The sequence below is a fragment of the Schistocerca piceifrons genome, chromosome 3 (assembly GCF_021461385.2).
Source record: "Schistocerca piceifrons isolate TAMUIC-IGC-003096 chromosome 3, iqSchPice1.1, whole genome shotgun sequence".
Classification (NCBI taxonomy): domain Eukaryota; kingdom Metazoa; phylum Arthropoda; class Insecta; order Orthoptera; family Acrididae; genus Schistocerca; species Schistocerca piceifrons.
The window spans coordinates 879161062-879184422 of NC_060140.1; the positions used below are offsets into that span (position 1 = coordinate 879161062).

Below are 23361 nucleotides of genomic sequence, written 5' to 3' on the forward strand. Positions count from 1 at the left end.
TTCAGCTACCTTTCTCTCCCTAGTACTATGAGGGATTACCCCTCTTCCTAAGTGAAACTAGTTCTGTGACCTTTCCCCTGCAGTTCACTAATACTATATTATTTTCTTCAACTGATCTGTCATGATGAATGCTACCATCTCTATTTAATGGGACTGACATTCATACCTGTCAGAAATCGGAATGCATCTTATCAGACCTATGGAAGCATTTCTCCATTTCAAAAAACACACATGTTCACACCATAAGTATTCTGCTACGCTAGTAGCCACTAACTGCATGTGGCACACATCTGACCTATTGAAAGGCATTCTACTCCTCTCCACCACATAGCAGAGGTCAAGAATTCTAATTCAAGATTGTCATGGAATCATCTGACCCCATGGTTTAATATTTCCACTCAGCACCAAACTAGGGGACCAAGATAAGTTCTGGGAATACACATTACCACCAACTGTGGCTCTGGCCTGAGCAGCCAGAGATACCAGTAATGCCTGTGTGAGGTGTGCATGCTTGTGTGAATGTGTGTGTGTGTGTGTGTGTGTGTGTGTGTGTGTGTGTGTGTTTCTTTTTTGATGAAGGCTTTGGCCAAAAGCTTAACGTGTAACAGCCTTTCCATTGTGCTGTCTGCAACTCAACGTGTCATCTTTACACTGAGTAGTGATCTATCCTTTCCATAATTGTTGATATTCCAAACTGGACTTTCCATTGTTTGATACTTAGTTCATAGCTACTTTAAGATGAACCAGCAAATGTTCTGAAAGTGATATATGGTATGCTAATCATATGCCCTTCAGGTTTTGACTTAGGCCAATAAGAAAGCAGTTTAGTTTGACTACATTTTTTGCATGTTCTGTGGATCATATCTGCAGTAGCTCACATAATGAGGAAAAAGTCACCAGGTTTACACATAACATACATTTTCTATGCGAAAGTGTGGATACATGCTGCCAGTTTACATACCACAATTTTTAAAATCTACAACAAAAGTTGTTAAATGTAACTCAACTACATACATACTACATATTCAGAAAATCATCTATGGAATAGAAGGAGATGTTAAAGAAATGATTTAAATTTGTATTTAAAACTTTAATTATCTAGTGAACACCTTTACTTCCAAAGGGCAGTGGCCAAATATTTTTATGGCTACATACTTTGCTACTTTCCGCACAAGATTAAGGTCAAGATGTGAACAGTGGAGGCTGTTTTTGTTCCTAGTGTTATGTTTATGAATGCTAATATCTTCTTCACAACCATGTTTCATCTGCATCTACATCATACTCCACAAGCCACCTAATAGTGTGTGGCGGAGGATACTTTCGGTACCACTATCTGATCCCTCCAACCCTGTTCCACTCGGGAATAGTGCATGGGAAGAACGATAGTTGGTAAGCCTCTGTATTGGCTCCAATTTCTCTTTCTTCTTGTGGTCAATATGTCAGATGATTGTGGGGGGGAAGTAATATGTTGTCCGACTCCTCCTGAAAAGTGCCGTCCCAAAATTTCAGTAGTAAATCTCTCTGTGATGCACAATGCCTCTCTTGTAATGTCTGCTAGTGGAGTTTGTTTAGCATCTAGGTAATGCTCTCTCACCAGCTAAATGACCCCAGACAGAGCCTGCCGCTCTTCGTTGGATTTTCTCTATCTCCTCTACCAGTCCTACCTGATAGGGATGCCAGATACATTAACAATACTAAAGAATTGGGCAAACAAGTGCCTTATAAGCCACTTCTTTCTTGGACGAGTTTCCTTAAGATTCTTCTGATGAATCTGAGTCTGATATCTGCTTTTCCACTATCTGTTTTTATGTAGTTATTCCACTTAAGCTCACTCTGGACAGTTACACTTAGAAATTATACAGCAGATGCTGTCTCCAGCTGTTTGTCATGAATAGTGTAGCTGCACAGTAGTGGATTTCTTTTCCTATGTATGCGCAATATGTTACATTCATTTACATTCAGGGTCAACTGCCAGAGCCTGCACAATTTATCAGTTCTCTGCAGGTTATTCTACAAATTCTTACTATCTTCTGGCTTTGCTACTTTGGTGCTGACAACTGAATCATCAGTGAATACCTTTAAAGAGCAACTGATGCTTTCTATTATATCAATTTATATAGTAAACAGCAATGGTCCTATCGCACTTCCCTGTGGTACTCCATATATTACCTTTACATCTGTTGATTTTGTTCCGTTAAGCGACACGTTGAGTTCTATCTGCAAGAAAGTATTGAAACCAATCGCAAGTCTGCTCCGATACATCGTAAGCTTGTATTTTTTTCATTAAACGGCAATGCGGGACAGTGTCAAATGCCTTACTGAAATCAAGGAAAATAGCATCAACTTAAGTGCCGTTGTCCACTGTGCTGTGGCTCTCATGGAGGAACACAGCGAGGATCTCTGTTTGTGAAATCCGTGTTGACTTTTATAGAGGAGATCTCTTTTCCATCATTCTTGAGCATAAAACATATTCCATAATTCTACTACAGATTCATGTCAATGATGTAGGTCGATAATTGCGTGGCTCTGTCTTACGGCCTTTCTTAAAAATGGGAATGACCTGCGCTTTTTCCAGTTGTTAGGTATCTTCCGTTGCTCAAGCAATCTACAATAAATTACCGCTAGAAGGGTAGCAAGTTCTTTTGCATAATCTTTATAGAATCTTATAGGTATCTCATCTGGTCCTGATGCCTTTCCACTACTAAGTGATTGTAGCTGCTTTGCAATTACACGATCAGTTATCTCAATATCTGCCATTTCAACATTCGTACAACAATTGAAAGGAAGGGCAGTGTTACGATCAGTGTTACAACTTTGGAAGACCGAATTCAGTATTTCAGCCTTCTCTCTGTTCTCTCTGGAGTGTAGCCATGTATGGAAGTGAAACATGGACGATAAATAGTTTGGACAAGAAGAGAATAGAAGCTTTCTAAATGTGGTGCTACAGAAGAATGCTGAAGATTAGATGGGTAGATCACATAACTAATGAGGAAGTATTGAATAGGATTGGGGAGAAGAGAAGTTTGTGACACAATTTGACCAGAAGAAGGGATCGGTTGGTAGGACATGTTCTGAGGCATCAAGGGATCACCAATTTAGTATTGGAGTGCAGCGTGGAGGGTAAAAATCGTAGAGGGAGACCAAGAGATGAATACACTAAGCAGATTCAGAAGGATGTAGGTTGCAGTAGGTACTGGGAGATGAAAAAGCTTGCACAGGATAGAGTAGCATGGAGAGCTGCATCAAACCAGTCTCAGGACTGAAGACCACAACAACAACAACTCTGTTATCTTCCATTTTTGTGCCACTGTGGTTGCTGAGAGAATGAATAGATGATTTTGACCCACTTAATGATTTTACATGTGACCAAAATCTCTTAGGGTTTTACCCAAGTTGTTTGACAACGTCTTACTTTCAAAATCAGTGAACATTTCTCTCATTGCTCTCCTTTCGCTCATTTTTGCTTCGTTCAGCTTTTGTTTGTCAGCCTGGTTTTTACTTCTCTTGAATCTGAAATGAAGTGGTCTCTTTTGCGTAGCACTTTTCTAACATGGCTATTAAACCATGGCGGATCTTTTGCATCCCTTAAAACCTTACTTGGAACATACTTGTCTAGGGTATATTGAACTATGCCTTTGAATTCTTTCCATTTATTCTCCATATCTTTGTCCTCATCACCAAATATTTGATGCTGACTGCTGAGATATTCTGAAATTTATATCATGTCACCCTTGCCGAGCTAATATATCTTCCTACCTTTCTTTACATTCCTTGTAGCACCCATTGTCACAGATGCTGTCACAGCCTTATGATCACTGATATCTTCCTCTACTTTAACTGATTCAATAAGTCCAGGTCGGTTTGTTGCCAGAATGTCTAAGACATTACCCTCACAAGTTGGTTCTATAACTGTCTGCTCAAGGTAATTTTCAGACAAGACACCAGAACAATGCCACACGAATCCCTGTCTCTAGCTAGCACCAGTTCTGATGGCATAACACTCCCACTCTACAACTGGCAAGTTGAAATCACCCCCTATTACAACAGCATAATCAGGAAAATTACTAATGACGTTCCTCAAGTTCTGGCTGAAGCACTCTACAACTAAAAATCCTGACCCACATGATCTATAAAAGCATCCAATCACCATCTTTGACCATACTTTGATACTCCACTTCACCCAGATCAATTCACATTCAAAATCCGTGATAAGCTCGCTATATTTTATCCAATATTTCACTGCAATAAACACGCCACCACCATTGGTGATTAACCTATCCTTACAATAAACATTCCAATCTGAACTTAGGATTTCATTGTCATTGATATCTGGTTGCAACCAGCTTTCTGTTCCCAATACTATATGTGCATTATAACCTTCAGTAAGCGATACTATTTCTGGGACCTTTCCTTGGATGCTCCCACAGTTTACTAAATTCATATTATCTTTTCTATTGCTGATCTGCAAGGACCGAGATTCTCTGAGGTCACTGTGGCTGATTTAACAGGCAAATCATCTTTGATCCCAAGGGAGGGGTTATCTAACCTAAAAAGCCCCATATGCACGCCACAAGTACTCCGCTACCCTAGTAGCTGCTTCCTGCATGTAGTGCACACCTGAGCTATTAAGGGGAACCCTACAATTCTGTACCCAATAGCAGATGTCAATAAATTCGCATCCAATACCGTCGCACAGTCATCTGAGCCTCTGGTTTAGACCTTCCACTCTGCTCTAAACCAGAGGACCACAATCAATCCTACTACAAATAGACAGTATAGCCTGCCCCCTGTGTGCATTGCTAGTTGCCTTCACCAAATCAGCCAGCCGCTGAAAGCAGCTGAGGATGGCCTCAGAACCTACGTGGTAGGCATCATTCATGTCGACGTGTGCCACTACATGTAGTCGGTTGCACCCAGTGCCTCCTCCACATCACAGATGACATACCAATGACAAGAATACCCACCCTCTGTACTTGTCTGGACTGGGCAGGAAAACTGACTGCTGGCTCAACAGGAGAGGCATCCCGTGCCTAGGTGTGGAATTACCCCAGAAAATTATTCCTCATAACATCCATGTGTGCAAAGTAAGCTAGACTTCTAATGCTTAAGCCACCAAAATTAGCAATTGGACATAGGGGAGAAGTTGCTGAAATCTTGCCTTGTACAGAATTGAATGAAGTACATTTTCGTCTTAGTTAAGTGATATACTGGTTACCAAGAACAACACAATAATACTTTTCACTATTTCATTCAGTGCTTATTCTGTTGTTGCAATTCTGTTGGGTTTGATTATGATTCTTACATCATCACCAAAGAGCACTAAGAAGTTGTGTTCAACCTTTCCAGAACGTTAAAATGTTGCCACCACCCAACCATTTTCGACCATCCCAGCATGCCCAGATGTTTGTGACCCATTTTTCTGTAATATAACTGAATTATTCATTTTAAATAATTTATGAGGATTTACTCAAAAAGCTATCAAGTTTTCAATCTCTTTTGTGTGTGCCTGTCAATGAATCCTTCTGCTAATCTGTGAGTGATTTCCACTCCTAAATTGTACCCATTCTGCCAACACTTTCTTTAATATATAAATTATTCATCAAGAAAATATCACCTACCCTCTGTGATTATGAACATTTGTCTACAGATGCCTACAAAGGATCACAGTGCATTTATTACTCATTTACAGCCACTCCACTTCCCCATATATTATGTTGCCTTTCTATGTTACCATATCATTACTGCATTGACTCCTCAGGCATTGTAGTAAAATAATTTGTTTTTTATTTACTCAATGGATAGGAGAAAGGTAATTTACTTAAAAATTTAATAAAACAGTTCTTTTACATAATATCCGATCAGTTACAAATTTATTGCAAAGGTGGGAAATGCTTTTGACTTTTTGTTACACAATTTTTCTTACATCTACAAAAATTGAGCTTCTATATCTCATGCTGACCTTTCTAAACATAAAGTCAATAAACATGGTGTCCCAGGAGGAATAGTCAGTATTCAGGGACACGAAAGGGACAATCATTTGAAGTAAAAGAGTCTAACATTGGCTCTCAAATGCATACCTTAAGATATATGAACATTTCTTTATCTTTGATCCTGTGAAACAAGTCTTCTACTACAAGCTCTTTGCTTTCCATATTATGAAAGGCACCAGTATGGATCAAAACAAGAAAGAAATGTCCAGTAAACAGTAACTAAAGTGCGTACTTCATGAGCTGTGAGCACTTGTTCATCTTCATTACTGTGAAACACATCCCTTCTTCCAAACAAGTGCTCATAGCTCTTACGACACATTTTAGACTGCATGTTTACTAAATTTTCTTGCTAGGAATAGTCGTTCTTGTCATATCCCTGAATACTGAGACTTCCTCCTCGGACACCCTTTTGCCTAACCACAGCTGTGTATTACCTTGAAATAAATTGTTGTAAAACATAAAAAAATTAGAGAGAGGGTATGACACTTATAACGTAGTAAATTCACAAACAAAGGTACACATAACAACTTCTTTCTTTCTAATATTCATCACATTTCTGTAATTATATGCACATCTTAGTACTTTTTTACTTACCTGAATGTTCAGGAACCTGTACAATAGCATTATTATTATTATTATTATTATTATTATTATTATTATTATTATTATTATTATTGTTATCATCATCATCATTACTGTTATTATTTCACTATTGTATTTCCAGTGAACATAAATATTCTGAGACATTGTTGAAACTTTCACTTTAGTTTAAGCCCTCCAATAATGATCAGTATAGATATAATAACAATATTAGAATGAACAGGCATAATGTGTGAATCTGCACACAGTATTCTTGTGTTTTTGCATTGCGTAAATTGCTTGCATACATGAATTTCAAAGCTTGAGTTTCAATTTAAAGAATCCTCATTCAGGATCAGTTAAAACAAAAGCTGATGTTAAACCATATGGTAATTGTAGTCGGCTTTATTCACACTGAAACTGGTGTGCTGAAACACAACACGGGCCTGCCAACACTCGTTCTAAACATACAATTAGGAGCTTGCTGCAAGCTGTGAGGGTGAAGGAGCAAGCAAGCAGCCAAGCATACAGACGGTGGTGATGGTTGTGGTTCCTACCTGTGACATAGCTTGCACTATCTTCTGCACTGGGTTGCGTAGAGCCGCTACTCGTCTCACTCAGGCTGGACGACGCCGAGCTGTAGGGGGGCAGCGAGCGGTTCGAGGGGGAGGGAGAGGGAGGCAGCTCCAGGTTGAGAGGGTCTGCGGGAACCCTGCTTATTGAGGAGTGATGGTGGGGATGGTGGTGGAGATGATGGTGCTGGTGTTGGTGTTGCATCCCCCCACCCCCACCTGCACCTGCACCCGTTCGACGCCTGGGGTTGTACCGGGGGGGTTCTCGGAACGGGACTGCAAACACCAATTACACGGTCAGGTCTGAGCTAGGAGATTTTTTAACAGGAAGTGTAGGGTAAAACCTTGTTTTTATGTCCTACAAAACATGTCTAAAAGCTGGTGGGATGATTAATACATTCATGTTAATTGCATATTCATTTACATAAATCACAAATCAATAACTGTATTTAAATCTGGTTAATTTAGAGTATGATATAAATAAAACAGATATGCAGAGACTCTCCATCTCATAAAAATGAGCATCTTCTGGAAACTAAATATTTATCAACAAACAAGTGTTATTTAATTATTTTATTTCATTTAGTGTTTGCTGTAAATATAATTACACTATCAAAGTAATTTTTATACAATTACAATGTGATGAAGTATCCCACATTGGACTGTTATGAGATACGTCAATGTTGAACTTTCAGACATGTTGTGGCATTGTTATGGAGATAAAGTTAGGCAAGGATGGGTGAGGCACAGTGACAATTTAAGATATTAAGCACAGTAGGTTAGGGAAAAATTCCTCAGGCCTACTTTTATTTCCATATTCTTACTTTGATGATCAAGACCTAGTGTGAAAAAAGTGTCTTGTAAAAATACATGAAGTTAATAATAACTGAGTTTACGTGTGTGTGTGTGTGTGTGTGTGTGTGTGTGTGGGGTATTCTGGATTCTATTATTAGATGCAATAACTTTTTGTAATATGAAATAGGTATGCCATTTACTAAATAATGACCAGATATTTTAAAAGGGGCAATTTCTCAAAACTAAATGGGGTGCAATACAGGATCAATACTTCTCAATAATGTCTTATATTACCAATGACATCTGATACACTGGTATGTCTGAGAAGTTTGTAGCACTGTGGAGACAGCTGTGGTGTGCTGACCCAATACAAATAGGCTTCAAAGTGTAAAATATTAGTATATATTCCTGTTATCTGCAGGTTAGTTTTGAGCAATTATCTCATACAACTGCCTACATGTACCATGTAGTAGGTCTTCTTCACACAAAACTGATGATTTTGAAATATGTAACATTTATCCCATACTAGCAACAAATTTTAATGAGTTTTTTAATACTTAGCTGCAAGCCTAGAAAGAGGTCTGATATCTAAGTTGACAGACAAATTATGCCCTTTACCCCTAATAAATAACATTTCTAATCTTTGTTTAAAACGCACATCCCATCTGTCCTTTAAGTACTCTTGTAGCCTGTTAGTGACAGATACATGATCCTCTAAAAATAAGAACAGTGAACTTAATCTAATATACTGACGCGTGACAAATGTACATAAATTCCTACACAACATAATTAACTTTTCTGAGGGACATACAGTCAAAATAAAATGTTTGCTATAAGCTGTAGTTTTCTTCTCCTGTTACTGGATGAAAAACATTGTTAGAGTGTTACACGTTTGGTTTAGAATGTAGTGTATCACAGTTACAAGGTCAAAAGGATTATTTCACACTTCACAAGCTACATTAATGTTACATACAGATCTTACAGAAATTCTGTTCATCTTTTAAATCAAGCAACAAGTAGTTAGGACAAATACATTGTATGTTACAATATGCACAACCATCACCACCGAACTACCCCAAAACAGTCAGGAAATAGGAACGACAAGCTCTACACTACATCACTACAACTAACTGGGGTAGACAGTATCAAAGGAAGAAAACAATAAGGAAAAGCGGAAAAAGACAGCACATTGAAAGTTGAGTATGTTAATCAGAATTTTTCAACATCTGAAAAGTGCAGCTGTTGCACTGAGTACAAACAAATAATTGAAAAGCTGCAACAGTAATGTTATAATACACTCTTTAACATAATTTTTATTTTCTCCCACTCACTTGTACCTCACAACTGTTTGTTAGTTATGATTCTACAAAATATTATCATTAAATCACACTTCATTGTATTCACAAGCTGTGTGCAGTGTGGTGGTGTGTTGTACTGCCTTTCATTAGTTACGCCAGAACCTGGCTTCAGAAGCAAGAGAGCCTTATTCCCAATGAATTTTGGGATTTATAATACCTCAAACAAATAAATATTATTTCCTAGTCTTTCACTTAATTGTAAGAGTATCTTAAAAGGAGGAAGAGCATCCCCTAACCAACTACCAAAATATGAAATATGGGAACACCATTTGCCAGCATAGAACGTTCATCTGTGATTGTTCATGCCTATAGAAGAATCTTGATAAAACTTCTAGTGGTCAAACAATATTTTTCATACAGTAATATAATGTAGGGATACAGGAACTTTCTTACAAATGACTTAGTTGCCCCCACTTGTCATACTGTTCTGCTGTTTCAATATCATCTCTTCTGAGTACCATACAGGATCAGGTTCTCCAATGCATTCCAAACTTCTGTTTGTGCTGTTATGTTTTGCAGATCTAGTACCCCATTTTTTTCATTTTCTCCTGATACACCTACTTCTTTAAATGCTCTACAGTTCCTGGCACCCCCCCCCCCCCTCCCCCCTTTTTTCACGTTTCAAAATTTTTATCATTTTTTCCCATTCCTAATGTGTAATCTTTTTCTGTACTGATTTCTCCATTTCACTCACACTTCATTACTTCTTTTCACTTTAACTCTCACCAGTTACTAAAAGTTTGTCATTAGTACTATTACAGATATGCATCTTAGCTATCAGATTAGAGTTATCTCCAAATCATTCCCCGTATCTCACAACAGTTTCTGGAGCAACATCATCTTCATTTCCGCAAATTTATTTAGCTGGTGTCTCTTCACAAAGGAAGAATTTAAAAGTTTCAAAAGCAAGACAGCCAGGAATTTCTTTTAATCTCTATGCCTGTCATCTTTGCTCCACCTGATCTTGGTTTGTTGGCTGACAAGGAGACATTCCTTGTCTTTTTCAATTATTAATAAAATTCAACATTTACTTTAATTTTCAACAAAATCCACTTGATTTTAATGTGCACATCAACTAATATTTAATTTAGCACTGCATTTTTTTCATAGCAACATTCCTGCGTGAAATTTTCTCAATTTTCTTGCCACAACACATTTGAGTGAGAGATCAAGGTCTCTGCATAATCATCTGTCATTGTCTGGAGTTGAGTGACCAACTAATATTGCGGTTGACTATTATATACAACAGTCATCTGCTTCAGATTATGGTAGTATCTAGCAAAACCCACAGAATTTGCATGTAGTCATCAGAGGGGTCTCGCTCGCCTCATTGTAGGTGATGGAAAAGGCAGTTACACAGTATTGTTTCTTTAACAGCAATGTGCTGCTATAGAATAAGGTGCTTGCTGCAGTGGAGGGATGGTAACAAAGGCAATTTCCCTCTTTGAAAGGAAATAACTACATATTTCTTTGTAGCCTACCAGTACTGAGTGCCTGCTTCCATCCCCCAGTTAGCAGACAGCAGCTGTCCCGTTTAAAGTTACTGTAATTTTCTAATATCAATAGGCCCCTTGATGACATAATCTTATGTGTTGCAGTATGACAACTACTGATATATATTTTAATTTGCAGTGCTTTCTGCCAATATGATATCCTAACTTGTTTGTGAAAGATGAAGGTAAATATTTAATATAATCAGCTCACATAAAATTCATCAGGGCATGTGAACCTGCCCTAAAACAAATATGTTTGTCACTATTGCATATAGCCTTCATACAGGAACATTTCGACTTTGGTCCAACTTAAATAATCATGACAGGAGTATCTCTGATCTTTTATTTTGTGTATTATTGTATAGCCAACATGCCGCATTGACAGTATTGCTATCGTGTTAAACCAAGAGAGATGAAGATACATTATAAACTATCCAAGGGCACATTACCAATGAACACAAGAGATGAACAGTATGAGAAAACTTCAGACGTATCTAAGTGAATGATACATAGCTATTACAGCAAATCAGCTAACTAAACCACATAAAAGAAGAAAAATAGCAACTCAATGCATATGAAAGAAAGCAGAAGAAAGAGAACGGAAGAAAAGGAATTGGAGGGAGAGCACTGAATTTGTGATATGTAAGAAACAGGGTTGTGTTTTTGTTGACTGGCGATGTACATGTGCTTGAGATCATGGTTCAACATATACCAGAAATGCTGCATCACAGATAGGCACAAAAAAAGACTGTCACAATATAAGCTTTTGGCACACACACACACACACACACACACACACACACACACGACTGCAGCCTCTGGCAACTGAAGCCACACTGCACATTGCCACATTCCTAATATTGTTACATTCCATCCTGGATTTTCGATTGTTTGAGATCAAGGTTCATTGGCTAAGTGCGCTAAGTCAGTCCGAAGATTTTAATCTTCTAATTATAACTTCTGGAAATGTCTCATAATGTGAGAAATGCCAAGTTGCACTGCAGTTAAGACCCCATGTTAAGCTTTAGTTCAAAGGTCAGGGAAGTTACGAGCACACCAACTGCAACAGGACCAGGCCTAGTAAAGCATTGTGGTATTCAAACAAACCTTTGGGCTGATGATAGCTTTACCATTACTTAACAGAGAGGGGGGGAGGTTTTTTTTGTGTGTGTGTGTGTGTGTGTGTGTGTGTGTGTGTGTGTGTATGTGTGGTGGGCGGGCATGCACGTGTGCTGTTAGAAGTCTAACAGTGGTTTCTCTAAAGGTACATACTCTACTGCAGAGATTAATATGTTTGCCATGTACAAGTAAAATGTGTGTCCCTGTTAATGGAAAGTGTTCAGCCAATAACAGAATAATAAAGAACATATCAAGTATCCCAGCCTAAATGTATAATGTAGGAAACTGTGCAAAAATGGGAAAATGCCAACATAATGAAGGCTTTCACGACCGGATGACATTGCTGCTGGTAAACCTTTCTGGTTATAAGGTTGTGGCTATCATAACTCTTCTGTTCCTAACATATGAAATAGCAACATATCTCGCAACTCATTTACAGCCATATATTGGAAAAACTGACTCATATATAAAAGACTCACATCATTTTATAGAGAAAACTGAAGTGCTAACTCTGGCTCCTGAAGATATTCTTGTAAGTTTTGACATAGTGTCTTCATCACTATGATCCCAATTAATGAAGTTGTGATTTTTATAACAGATATTTCTCCAGGAGATTTGTCTGTTCTTTTCAGACACTGTCTTACATCCAGTTAGTTCCAATGAGATGATGACTTTTATGAGCAGCATGATGGTGTAGCAACGGGTAACCCATTAGGTCCTGTGATAGCTAATTTCTATATGGAAAAATTCAAACAGTCAGCTTTATAAAAAGCAAACAAGAAACCCTCTTGCTGGTATTGGTTCATGGATGGCATATTTGTGCTCTCACCATGTGGTAAAAAACCTTTGGACGATTTCTTTGGTTTTCTAAATAATATAAACACAAAAATCCAGTTCACCATGGAAACAGAAAATGACAACAAAATACCTCCTTTGCATATTTTAGTTATGAGACAGGTCAATGGAAATTTGGAACATAAGGCTTTTCGAAAAGTAGTACACAAGGACAGATATTTACACAAAATCTCCAATCATCATCAACAATAAAAGAGAAGTGTCAGTAAAAGTCTTGTAGATACAGCAACAATGATTTGCATGCCAGAATACCTGGATGCCGAACTAAAACATGTGAAGCAGGCTTTCGAGAAAAATGGATACTTGGGGAAAGAAGTACACAGAATTCTATGACCAAATAATGAGAAGGAGTAGATCAGATAAGAAAGATTTTACAGAAACATGACATGAGATTGATTTTTAGACCAACGAAGAAAATAGGTCAAGCGCTCCAATCTGTAAAGGATAAACACCCTTCTCTGTGAGATGTGGTGTACATAAAAATTTGTGTACATGTGGTAAAGTTTATGTTGGAACAACCACGAGAAGCAGAATATATGACTAAAGAAATACAAAAGTTTTCACCAACTAGGGAAAATGGAAAAATCAGCTGTAGTAAAGCATGCTTTTCATTCAGGAAGTCACAAAGTGAAGTATCCCGAAACAAAAATTTTATTTACAATGACAATCTATTACCCACAGATATTTAGAGGAACCACTAAAATATATAAACATAAGGATAACTTTAATAGGAAAGAAGAGACCATGAAACTTAGCAACATGGAGACAGTAGCTCTGCAGAGTCGCTAAACAGTTTTTTATCTTTGGCAAGACGACAATCGCTGGTTAAGTTTTATCTTGGACAAGGATCATTCTGCTTATCACGGGTATCTCTGGCCATGCCCCATTTTCTACAGTATATATATATCACTCTCTAATGTCTGACCCATCTGTCGACAAGACTCAATGAAGGAGCAATGCCTCTGAAGATGTCTGGATAGTTCTGGATGAAACAATAGGAACAGAAAGTTTACCAGCAGCAATCCACACATAGTATTTGCGGTTTTATAAAAGGTCACAATTCCTTCTAAAGAGTGTTTGAGTTGTATGAAACAGGACTTAAATGATGTATTATGTTATGCAGTATGAAGTACAGTCCATCAACTACTTCTGTCAGCTGGATTCCTTCCTACATCTACATCCATATACTACACAACTGTCAGTTGTCCCACACATTAATGTTTGTAAGTTTGTTTTCACAGTATAATTTGCATCTTGTCTTCAAGCATCTGCTAGTTCAATTTGTTCAGCATCTCTGTGAGACTCCCAAACATTAAACAACCCTGCGACCATCCGTGCTGCCCTTCTCTGTATACTTTCAATATCCGATTTTACTCCTAACTGGTATGGGTTCCATATACTACAGCAACATTCAAGAATGGGTCCTTGGTAAGCAATCCCCTTTTTCATCACTGCATTCTTCAATAACCTTATCAATTAACCGAAGTGCACCAAATGTTATAACTATGATTGGACCTTTACCATCTACCTGAAAAGTTCCACAAACAATTTTATTCCTCATGAATTAGCAGCATGAAAACAATAACTATGGTAGCAGCACATATTAACAACTATACACAACAGACGTACATTTGACCAGTCTGTTGTGACCAGGCAGTGTTAAATAGTAGATGTGTGACTGTAACATGTCAATGTTGTTGTGTCACAAATTTCAATGGAGCAGCATATCTAAATCAAGTGTTGAAGACATTCCCCATAATATTCTGAAGAAGCTTGTTCCACACACCCCATTTCCTGACAAACACAACAGCATATTGATGTCCACCATGACTTGATTGAAATTGAAAACAAAGACAATCCTTTTCTGGAAAAAGTCATAATGGGTGATGAGCTTCAGTGTAGCAATATAAACCTACTACAAAATGACAAAGTGTAGACATTCACATGAAGTGTCAACACTTCTGATGATATAACCAAAATTCAAGGAACGTGACGTGCAAGTTGAACAATTTCTAAAATGAGGAGTTTACTGACAGTTTCACATGGTTGTATGAATATTCTCTGCATTGAGTTCAAGCGGCAGGAGACAGTGTAGAACTCATAAAGGATTAAAGCCACCATTTTAAGATACCCTATTTTTTTATTAATCCAGTCTCAAAACTTTTCGGGCTGATGAAATAAACTATCATTTCATTTCATATCTCTACATGTTGCTACACTCAGGTACTTGTTATGGGTCAACTGGTTCCAATTGTGACTCTGATATTGAGCCTATACTATTGTATTTTTTAAAGTGCATAATTTTATATTTGTGAATACTGAAAGCATGTTGCCAATATTTGTGCTGCTTTGAAATCTTATGAAGATCTGACTGAATATTTGTGCAGCTTTGTTTTAAGAAAGCATGTCACTGTAGAGAACTGTGTGACATGGAAAAGTCTGATGTTTCTACATTTGTGCGGCTTTGTAATGAAAGTACTTCATCATAGAGGAAAGCAGTACGTGAAAAAGGTCTGACGTTGCTACTGATCTCCCCGATCATAAAATACTATGTGAACAGCAGAGGCCCTAACACATTTACATGAGGCATGCATGAAGTTACATCTACATCTGTCAACAACTCCCCATCCAAAAAAGTGGTTAAAAGGAATTTTACTCAGCTGTAGGCAAACTGAATAGAATTCCATAGCATCCTGCATCTTTGTTCAATTTTAGCAATTTCAGCTGCTTATGAATGCAACTGACACTTTGATATGTCACATTCATCCTTGCAGTGGAGCTGGACTTAAACTGGGGCAGTACTTGTAGCTTCCCCTTTGTAAAGGAACATATGAAAACAAAATTCAGCTTTTCTGGTTTTGTGTTGCTACCATCAATTTCAGTTGTTGTATTGTAACAAAACTTTGGTGTCACGTGACAGCCATTACAATTGACTTGAATTTCCTTGGATTTTATGAGAGCTTTTTTGATAATATTCTGCTATGGTAGTCTGAACAATCTTATTTTCTTAGTGAATGAAGTATGGTATTTGAATACTTGCAAAAGTATTCCGATTTAGCTTTCTGGTCTATGTGTAATGTATTATTGGAAAAATTGTAATGTGTTAGTGGCAAAATGATTGTGTCCCTAAAATTATCCTAGATTTTAAGTCAACAATACTTCAAAAGCAATTTTTTTTGTAACAAAAGTGACTCTTATAAACAATGTTTACCTTAAGAGTTCATTCAATATACGCAAAAGGATTCCATTTTAATTAAGCTCACTCATTATGTACTGTAAATTATTTAAGGACTAAAGGTAAAAAATCTCCAACAGAAGAGGCATTTCATCATCAAAAAAATACACTAATGAGACCGAGAACTTCGAAAGCTTCTGGACGAATCCTTTTCTGAGGCAAAAACAAACAAACAAACACACGCACATGCGCGCGCGTGCACACACACACACACACACACACACACACACACACACACACACACTCTCTGTATTATGCATGTAACTAGCAAAGTTTACAGTTTTGCTTGTATGCCTTTCTACAGCTCAGCATTTCAACTATTTGGTGAACTGTTACCTTTATTCTTAAATTATTTGCACTTCCATCAGAACTTTCCATTACCACTTTTATGAAATGTTCAACTTATCTCATTAAACTTTCAGCAATGAGAGTCTTGCACATGTCTTTCTTGTCTGAGTATGCAGTATTTCAATATGTATTATACATATATAATAAATACTGAAATACAGTTTTCTATTAGTCTAAGTGAAATAAAGCACAAAGAAATCTAATAACGAAGCACATGTAGATGGTTCTGTCAAATTTTATGTTAACTTTTGTCTTTCCATGAGCTATAACTGAGAAGGCTAAGAAATGTGGGTAGGAAGAAGAAACACCTCTTTGTTGTATTCACAAAATAATGGGAAATCACGTCAATTTAACTACTAACAACAAGGAAAATGCACAACGGAATGTCTGGACCATTTTAAAAATAATACCACTGATTTTGTGCACCCGATTGTTACTTCAAGTGCAACAAGGTTCAACCACTTCACGTCAGAAATGGAATGGCACTGATAACAGAAGGTGGAAACCAGTGGCCATTCACCATTCATATAGGGTACCTTTGAAAGGGCACAGTCTATTTCCTTCCCCATCCCTCCTTAATCCGAGCTTGTTCTCCATCTCTAATGACTTTGATGTTCACAGAATATTACACTCTGATTTTACTTCCTTCCTTCTGTCTTTCTTTCTTTTCTTCCTTCCAGGAATGCCACACAAGATTTGTGAACCAACTGGATAAAAAATACACAAGCACAGAACTGGATTGCAAAAGAAAACAAATAAGCAAGTCACTGTTCATCAGAACAGTACATTGGGCCACAAAGATATTTCAACATGAGGAAACTGAGGGATTTGAAGTACAAATGCTTGTATCTACATCTATATCTAAAGAAAGTTTTGGTTACAAAATGTTTTGAATCCAATGAAGACTTTGTAGTAGCTGTTAATTGGTATTTTGCAGTCCTTCCAGAATTTTGGGGGTACACTACTCACTAGAAAAATGTTAGGACACAGTGTATTGGCAGAAACAAATCTTTAATTTCCAGAACTTTTCATCAAATTTTTGTATTAAATTTCACAAATGTTGTACTAAGAACAAAACAAACTGAAAGTGAAGAAGATCTCAAGAACACAAGGGAAGTAATGGAATTGGATAAGGAGCATCACTCTCATTATATGTGAGAATAATTTGAACAAGTCAAGTGCAGGTCTACCATTATCAGTTATCATAAAACTGAAATCAGTGCATCTGAACCAAATTATTTCAGTCTGAGTACAACAGTAGAGTCCTTGAGATACTAATTCAGGTTCCATAGCCCTGAATGTATATAAAATAACAAGCTTAAAACTTTATTAAACTTGCAATGTCTGCTCAGTCCTTGCCTTACAATATTTTCAAAGATAAGATTTTTGACTGGTTCTTCAAACAGCCATTTTACGAGATAGCAGAAGTATTTGAAATAAACGTTACCAAAATTAGTTTTTAAGAATATTTCTAAAAGAAAGATTTATGATTGGATGCTGAAACAGCCATTTTACAAGAAAGCACAACTATTTAAAATAAACATTAGTTTTTAAGAATATTTCTAAAAGAAACGGATTTTTTTGTGAGGATGAGAGGGGTGGGAGGGGAAGAGAGTGCAACATTTGTGTTGTTGTTTGTTTTCCTATCCATCAACTTACAAGATTTGTCTGTTAATAATGAAAGAAGAAGAAAACAATAATGAGGAAAAAGGATATGGAAACATGAAAGAGAAACCTACAGTAACAACATGCCAATGCTTTACTTCTGAAATTCACTCTGCCTTTGTTCATGAAATAATGCTGCTGTTTCTAGATATCAACTATTGAATCAGTTGGGTACCCAGATATAAGTCACACAAATTTGGCACAGAACTCCATCAAAATTATGCTACACAAATAAATGATATTCCGAAATAATGAAAATATTATGAAAAGGATAGATTGCTACTCACCATATTGTGGAGATGTTGAGTCACAGACAGGCACAACAAAAAGACTGCTTGCATGAATGTGTGTGTTGTCTACTTTCAAAGAAGGCCTTTTGGTCAAAAGCTCATTTGTTTGCAGTATTTTTGTTGTGCCTATCTGTAACTCAGACCTGAATTCTCCATGGGTTGATATTCTGAAATCATTTTGTAATTACTATGCTGACAAAACTGTGTTTGCAGTTTCAACCATTTTTAAGCAATCAATGAGAGGTTCAGCCCCTTATCTGCCCTGGGGTTTATTATTGTTTCACACTTAAATTACTTTTATCTGTAACAGCAGTTAGTGTGTGTAACATTTCTGACTTTACTGTTGTTTGTTTTACACATTAAAATAGGTCTACTCCTGGATGAATTAATTCGCTAGCCAGAGAAACATAAATAGAACACCACCTCTAATAGGAGCCTGTGTAGCAAAGCACTCTAGTGTTTTATATAACTTTTAGGTTTGTTTCATGGTTTTATGCAAAGTATTTTTAGGAACCTATATTACTATCTTGACAGGAGCTTACGCAAATATCTGAATCATTTCATGTGTGACTGACCAAGATTAAAGCACCACTTTAACCATATTTATTCAAATACAATTTCAAATGCTCTTACAGAAACTGTATGCTGAAAGGTGCCCTTTAAGTAGATGACAATTTGTCTCAAGGCACTAACATCATCTTGAGGTGTTTGGAACAGATGAATAATTTTGTAACGTTTTCAGAATTGACAACTTGAGCCTAAATTGTTCTGGAAATAATGCATAACATCCTTTTCAAAGTTTTTAACTGAGTTCATACTGCCAGTTACATGTAAAAAGAAATTTAAAAATAATTAATGAAAATAATAACATGAGGAATCAAAATTGATCATTTTCATTTTTTGTGTTCTGTACAGAATAGCACACTCAGCTTTCAATGTGCATATTCTTACTACATGGAAATGCGTACCAGTTGAAGGATAGTTTCTACAATGCAAATTACTCAAACTTACCAACATTCTCTGGACGGTGATTTTGAATTACTTCAGCAAGCTCCAAGTTGCCTGCAATGACAGCAACCTGGTACGGCGTCTGGTTTGCGTAATTCAGTGCATCTCTATCACAGCCACGAAATAAAAGAAGCCTTGCACATGACTCTTGACTGTTAACTGCACAAACGTGCAATGGTGTGTTGCCGGAGGCATTCCGAGCGTTCATGTCTGCCCCGTAGAAAAGTAAATGCTCGAGGTGTTGTACCAGTCCATTTCTACAGGCCTGTATTTATATAAAATAATTTGTAAGAAAATTCCACCTTAAAACACTCTTTTATTCACTAGATTAATAGACAAGTTACCTGATGGACTTCCTGCCACCCCTGCAGATCCTGTGCTCCAATGATGGCTCGATCATGAAGAAGACCCTCACAGAGCAGGGGATCTGTGCGGCATGTAACCGCCAAGTATAATGGTGTCAGGCCCTTGGCATCACGGTAGTTGGGGCTTGCCCCGAGTTCCAACAGTGTGGTTACTGCTTCTAGACTGTTGCGTTCCACAGCACGGTGCATGGCTGTTGAACCATCTCGAGTACGGTAATCTAGCAGGGCACCTCCATTAACAAGTGCTATCAGAACCTTTGCTGGCTTCTTGATCCCAGTTGCCAAAGTCAGAGGTGTCTCTGTAAGAAGTGTCCCTAATTTTAGTGAGCGGATAGTACAAGCAATGGCTGAAGTCAAAAGTTTGACACTCTGTTTTGAAGCTTTTATGGAAATGGATTTCATATGTTCTATAGTAATTTCTGAATGTGTCTGGCCGATTATCATGATCGAAGAGCCACTGTATTAATATATCCAGAGTCCACAAAGCCCCTAGCCCTCATTTCATGTATTTAAATTAATTTTAGCATATGTCAATGCAACAAATCTGCATCTACACACATTCTACATAAACCATTGTATGATGCATGGCAAAGAGCACCCTGTATCACTATAAGTCATTTTCTTTCCTGCTCTACTTGAAAAAAAAAAAAAAAAGGAGCGAGGGAAAAATGACGGTCTCTATGCCACCATATGAGCCCTGATTTCTCTTATCTCATCTTTGTGGTCCTTACACAAAATGTATGTCGGTGACAGTACACTCCCTCAACAGTAATCTCCAAATGCCGGTTCCCTAAATTTTCTCAATAGGTGGGGAAAAGAACATACTTTCCTACAGGGATTCTCATTTGAGTTCACGAAGCTTCTCTGTAATACTCACTTGATGATAAAACCTACTGGTACCAAATCTAGCAGCACACTTCCGTAGTACTGTAGTCATAAGTTTATTTGTAAGGCAAATTCCATATACCAAATTTAATGTTATAATTTATGACCTGTGAAGCTGCAGGCAAAATGTATTACTCCTTAAACAAGTACTATACCTAAAATATAGAGATACAGGCCTCCAAAGATGACAATGCGAACACCATTCTGAAGATGTGAATTTCAGAAAATTTTTTAAAATGCCATATCTCTGTAACATTTCTAGATGTTTTTTATTTGAAAGATTATTTTATTGATTACAATGGTATCCTCCATTTGGACATACCTGTCAAAGTTCTTTTACTGTCGCTTTTTGAATTTTTTTCACAATTTACAGAAAAATTTTTTTTTTCAAAAATTCCAATCCAGAAAAGTTAGATTTTTTTTCTGTTGATTAGTACAGGAGATCTTCACTTTTAAGTTGGGAAGGTTTTATTTCAAAAAAATATTTTTTTTAATTTTCAAGGGAAATGTATGTCTTCACTGAAGTTGTTTCTTACTAATTTCTTTATTACAATATTTATTTCTATTGTCTATGTTGCACTTATTTCCTATCACTTACTTTGTTGTAATTATTTCTTTTCACTTTCGTTATTGCAGATATTTCTTACACTTTGTTGTAGTTTCTTATCAGTTTCTTTGTCGTGATTGTTCATTGCAGGTTTCTGTATTGTAGTTGTTCAGTGTTAATTTGTTGCCTCTTCAGGCTTCTAAGAAATCCAAGGCCATCCAGTGAATTCTGTGTTTTTGTGAGGAATTTGCCAGTTGACACTGTTGCAGTGTGTTTTGTGAAAAGGACTGTTTCAAATGTCTTCTGACTGGGGCCACAGGAGAGTGCAGTGTGTTGACTATTTGCACACCCATAAAAGAGTGATATATATATAATAAAGGGAAACATTCCACGCGGGAAAAATATATTTAAAAACAAAGATGATGTGACTTACCATACGAAAGCGCTGGCAGGTCGATAGAAACACAAACAGACACATACATACACACAAAATTCAAGCTTTCGCAACAAACTGTTGCCTCATCAGGAAAGAGGGAAGGAGAGGGAAAGACGAAAGGAAGTGGGTTTTAAGGGAGAGGGTAAGGAGTCATTCCAATCCCGGGAGCGGAAAGACTTACCTTAGGGGGAAAAAAGGACGGGTATACACTCGCACACACACACATATACAGACACAAGCGGACATATTTAAAGACAAAGAGTTTCGGCAGAGATGTCAGTCGAGGCGGAAGTGCAGAGGCAAAGATGATGTTGAATGACAGGTGAGGTGTGAGTGGCGGCAACTTGAAATTAGCGGAGACTGAGGCCTGGTGGGTAACGGGAAGAGAGGATATACTGAAGAGCAAGTTCCCATCTCCGGAGTTCGGATGGGTTGGTGTTGGTGGGAAGTATCCAGATAACCCGGACGGTGTAACACTGTGCCAAGATGTGCTGGCCGTGCACCAAGGCATGTTTAGCCACAGGGTGATCCTCATTACCAACAAACACTGTCTGCCTGTGTCCATTCATGCGAAGGGACAGTTTGTTGCTGGTCATTCCCACATAGAAAGCATCACAGTGTAGGCAGGTCAGTTGGTAAATCACGTGGGTGCTTTCACATGTGGCTCTGCCTTTGATCGTGTACACCTTCTGGGTTACAGGACTGGAGTAGGTGGTGGTAGGAGGGTGCATGGGACAGGTTTTACACCGGTGGCGGTTACAAGGATAGGAGCCAGAGGGTAGGGAAGGTGGTTTGGGGATTTCATAGGGATGAACTAAGAGGTTACAAAGGTTAGGTGGACGGCGGAAAGACACTCTCGGTGGAGTGGGGAGGATTTCGTAAAGGATGGATCTCATTTCAGGGCAGGATTTGAGGAAGTCGTATCCCTGCTGGAGAGCCACATTCAGAGTCTGGTCCAGTCCCGGAAAGTATCCTGTCACAAGTGGGGCACTTTTGTGGTTCTTCTGTGGGGGATTCTGGGTTTGAGGGGATGAGGAAGTGGCTCTGGTTATTTGCTTCTGTACCAGGTCAGAAGGGTAGTTGCAGGATGCGAAAGCTGTTGTCAGGTTGTTGGTGTAATGGTTCAGGGATTCTGGACTGGAGCAGATTCGTTTGCCACAAAGACCTAGGCTGTAGGGAAGGGACCGTTTGATGTGGAATGGGTGGCAGCTGTCATAATGGAGGTACTGTTGCTTGTTGGTGGGTTTGATGTGGACGGATGTGTGAAGCTGGCCATTGGACAGGTGGAGGTCAACGTCAAGGAAAGTGGCATGGGATTTGGAGTAGGACCAGGTGAATCTGATGGAACCAATGGAGTTGAGGTTGGAGAGGAAATTCTGGAGTTCTTCTTCACTGTGAGTCCAGATCATGAAGATGTCATCAATAAATCTGTACCAAACTTTGGGTTGGCAGGCCTGGGTAACCAAGAAGGCTTCCTCTAAGCGACCCATGAATAGGTTGGCGTATGAGGGGGCCATCCTGGTACCCATGGCTGTTCCCTTTAATTGTTGGTATATCTGGCCTTCAAAAGTGAAGAAGTTGTGGGTCAGTACGAAGCTGGCTAAGGTGATGAGGAAAGAGGTTTTAGGTAGGGTGGCAGGTGATCGGCGTGAAAGGAAATGCTCCATCGCAGCGAGGCCCTGGACGTGCGGAATATTTGTGTATAAGGAAGTGGCATCAATGGTTACAAGGATGGTTTCCGGGGGTAACACATTGGGTAAGGATTCCAGGCGTTCGAGAAAGTGGTTGGTGTCTTTGATGAAGGATGGGAGACTGCATGTA

General features: G+C 38.1%; 1 protein-coding gene across 1 annotated transcript in view; it reads right to left on the reverse strand.

Annotated features, from left to right (window-relative positions):
* LOC124789145 (SH3 and multiple ankyrin repeat domains protein 3) overlaps positions 1-23361 on the reverse strand; it is a 192524-nt gene that overhangs the window by 56478 nt on the left and 112685 nt on the right. The window contains 3 exon segments of the mRNA XM_047256439.1: positions 7127-7417; positions 19311-19572; positions 19652-19971. Coding sequence (XP_047112395.1) covers positions 7127-7417; positions 19311-19572; positions 19652-19971 — 873 coding nt within the window.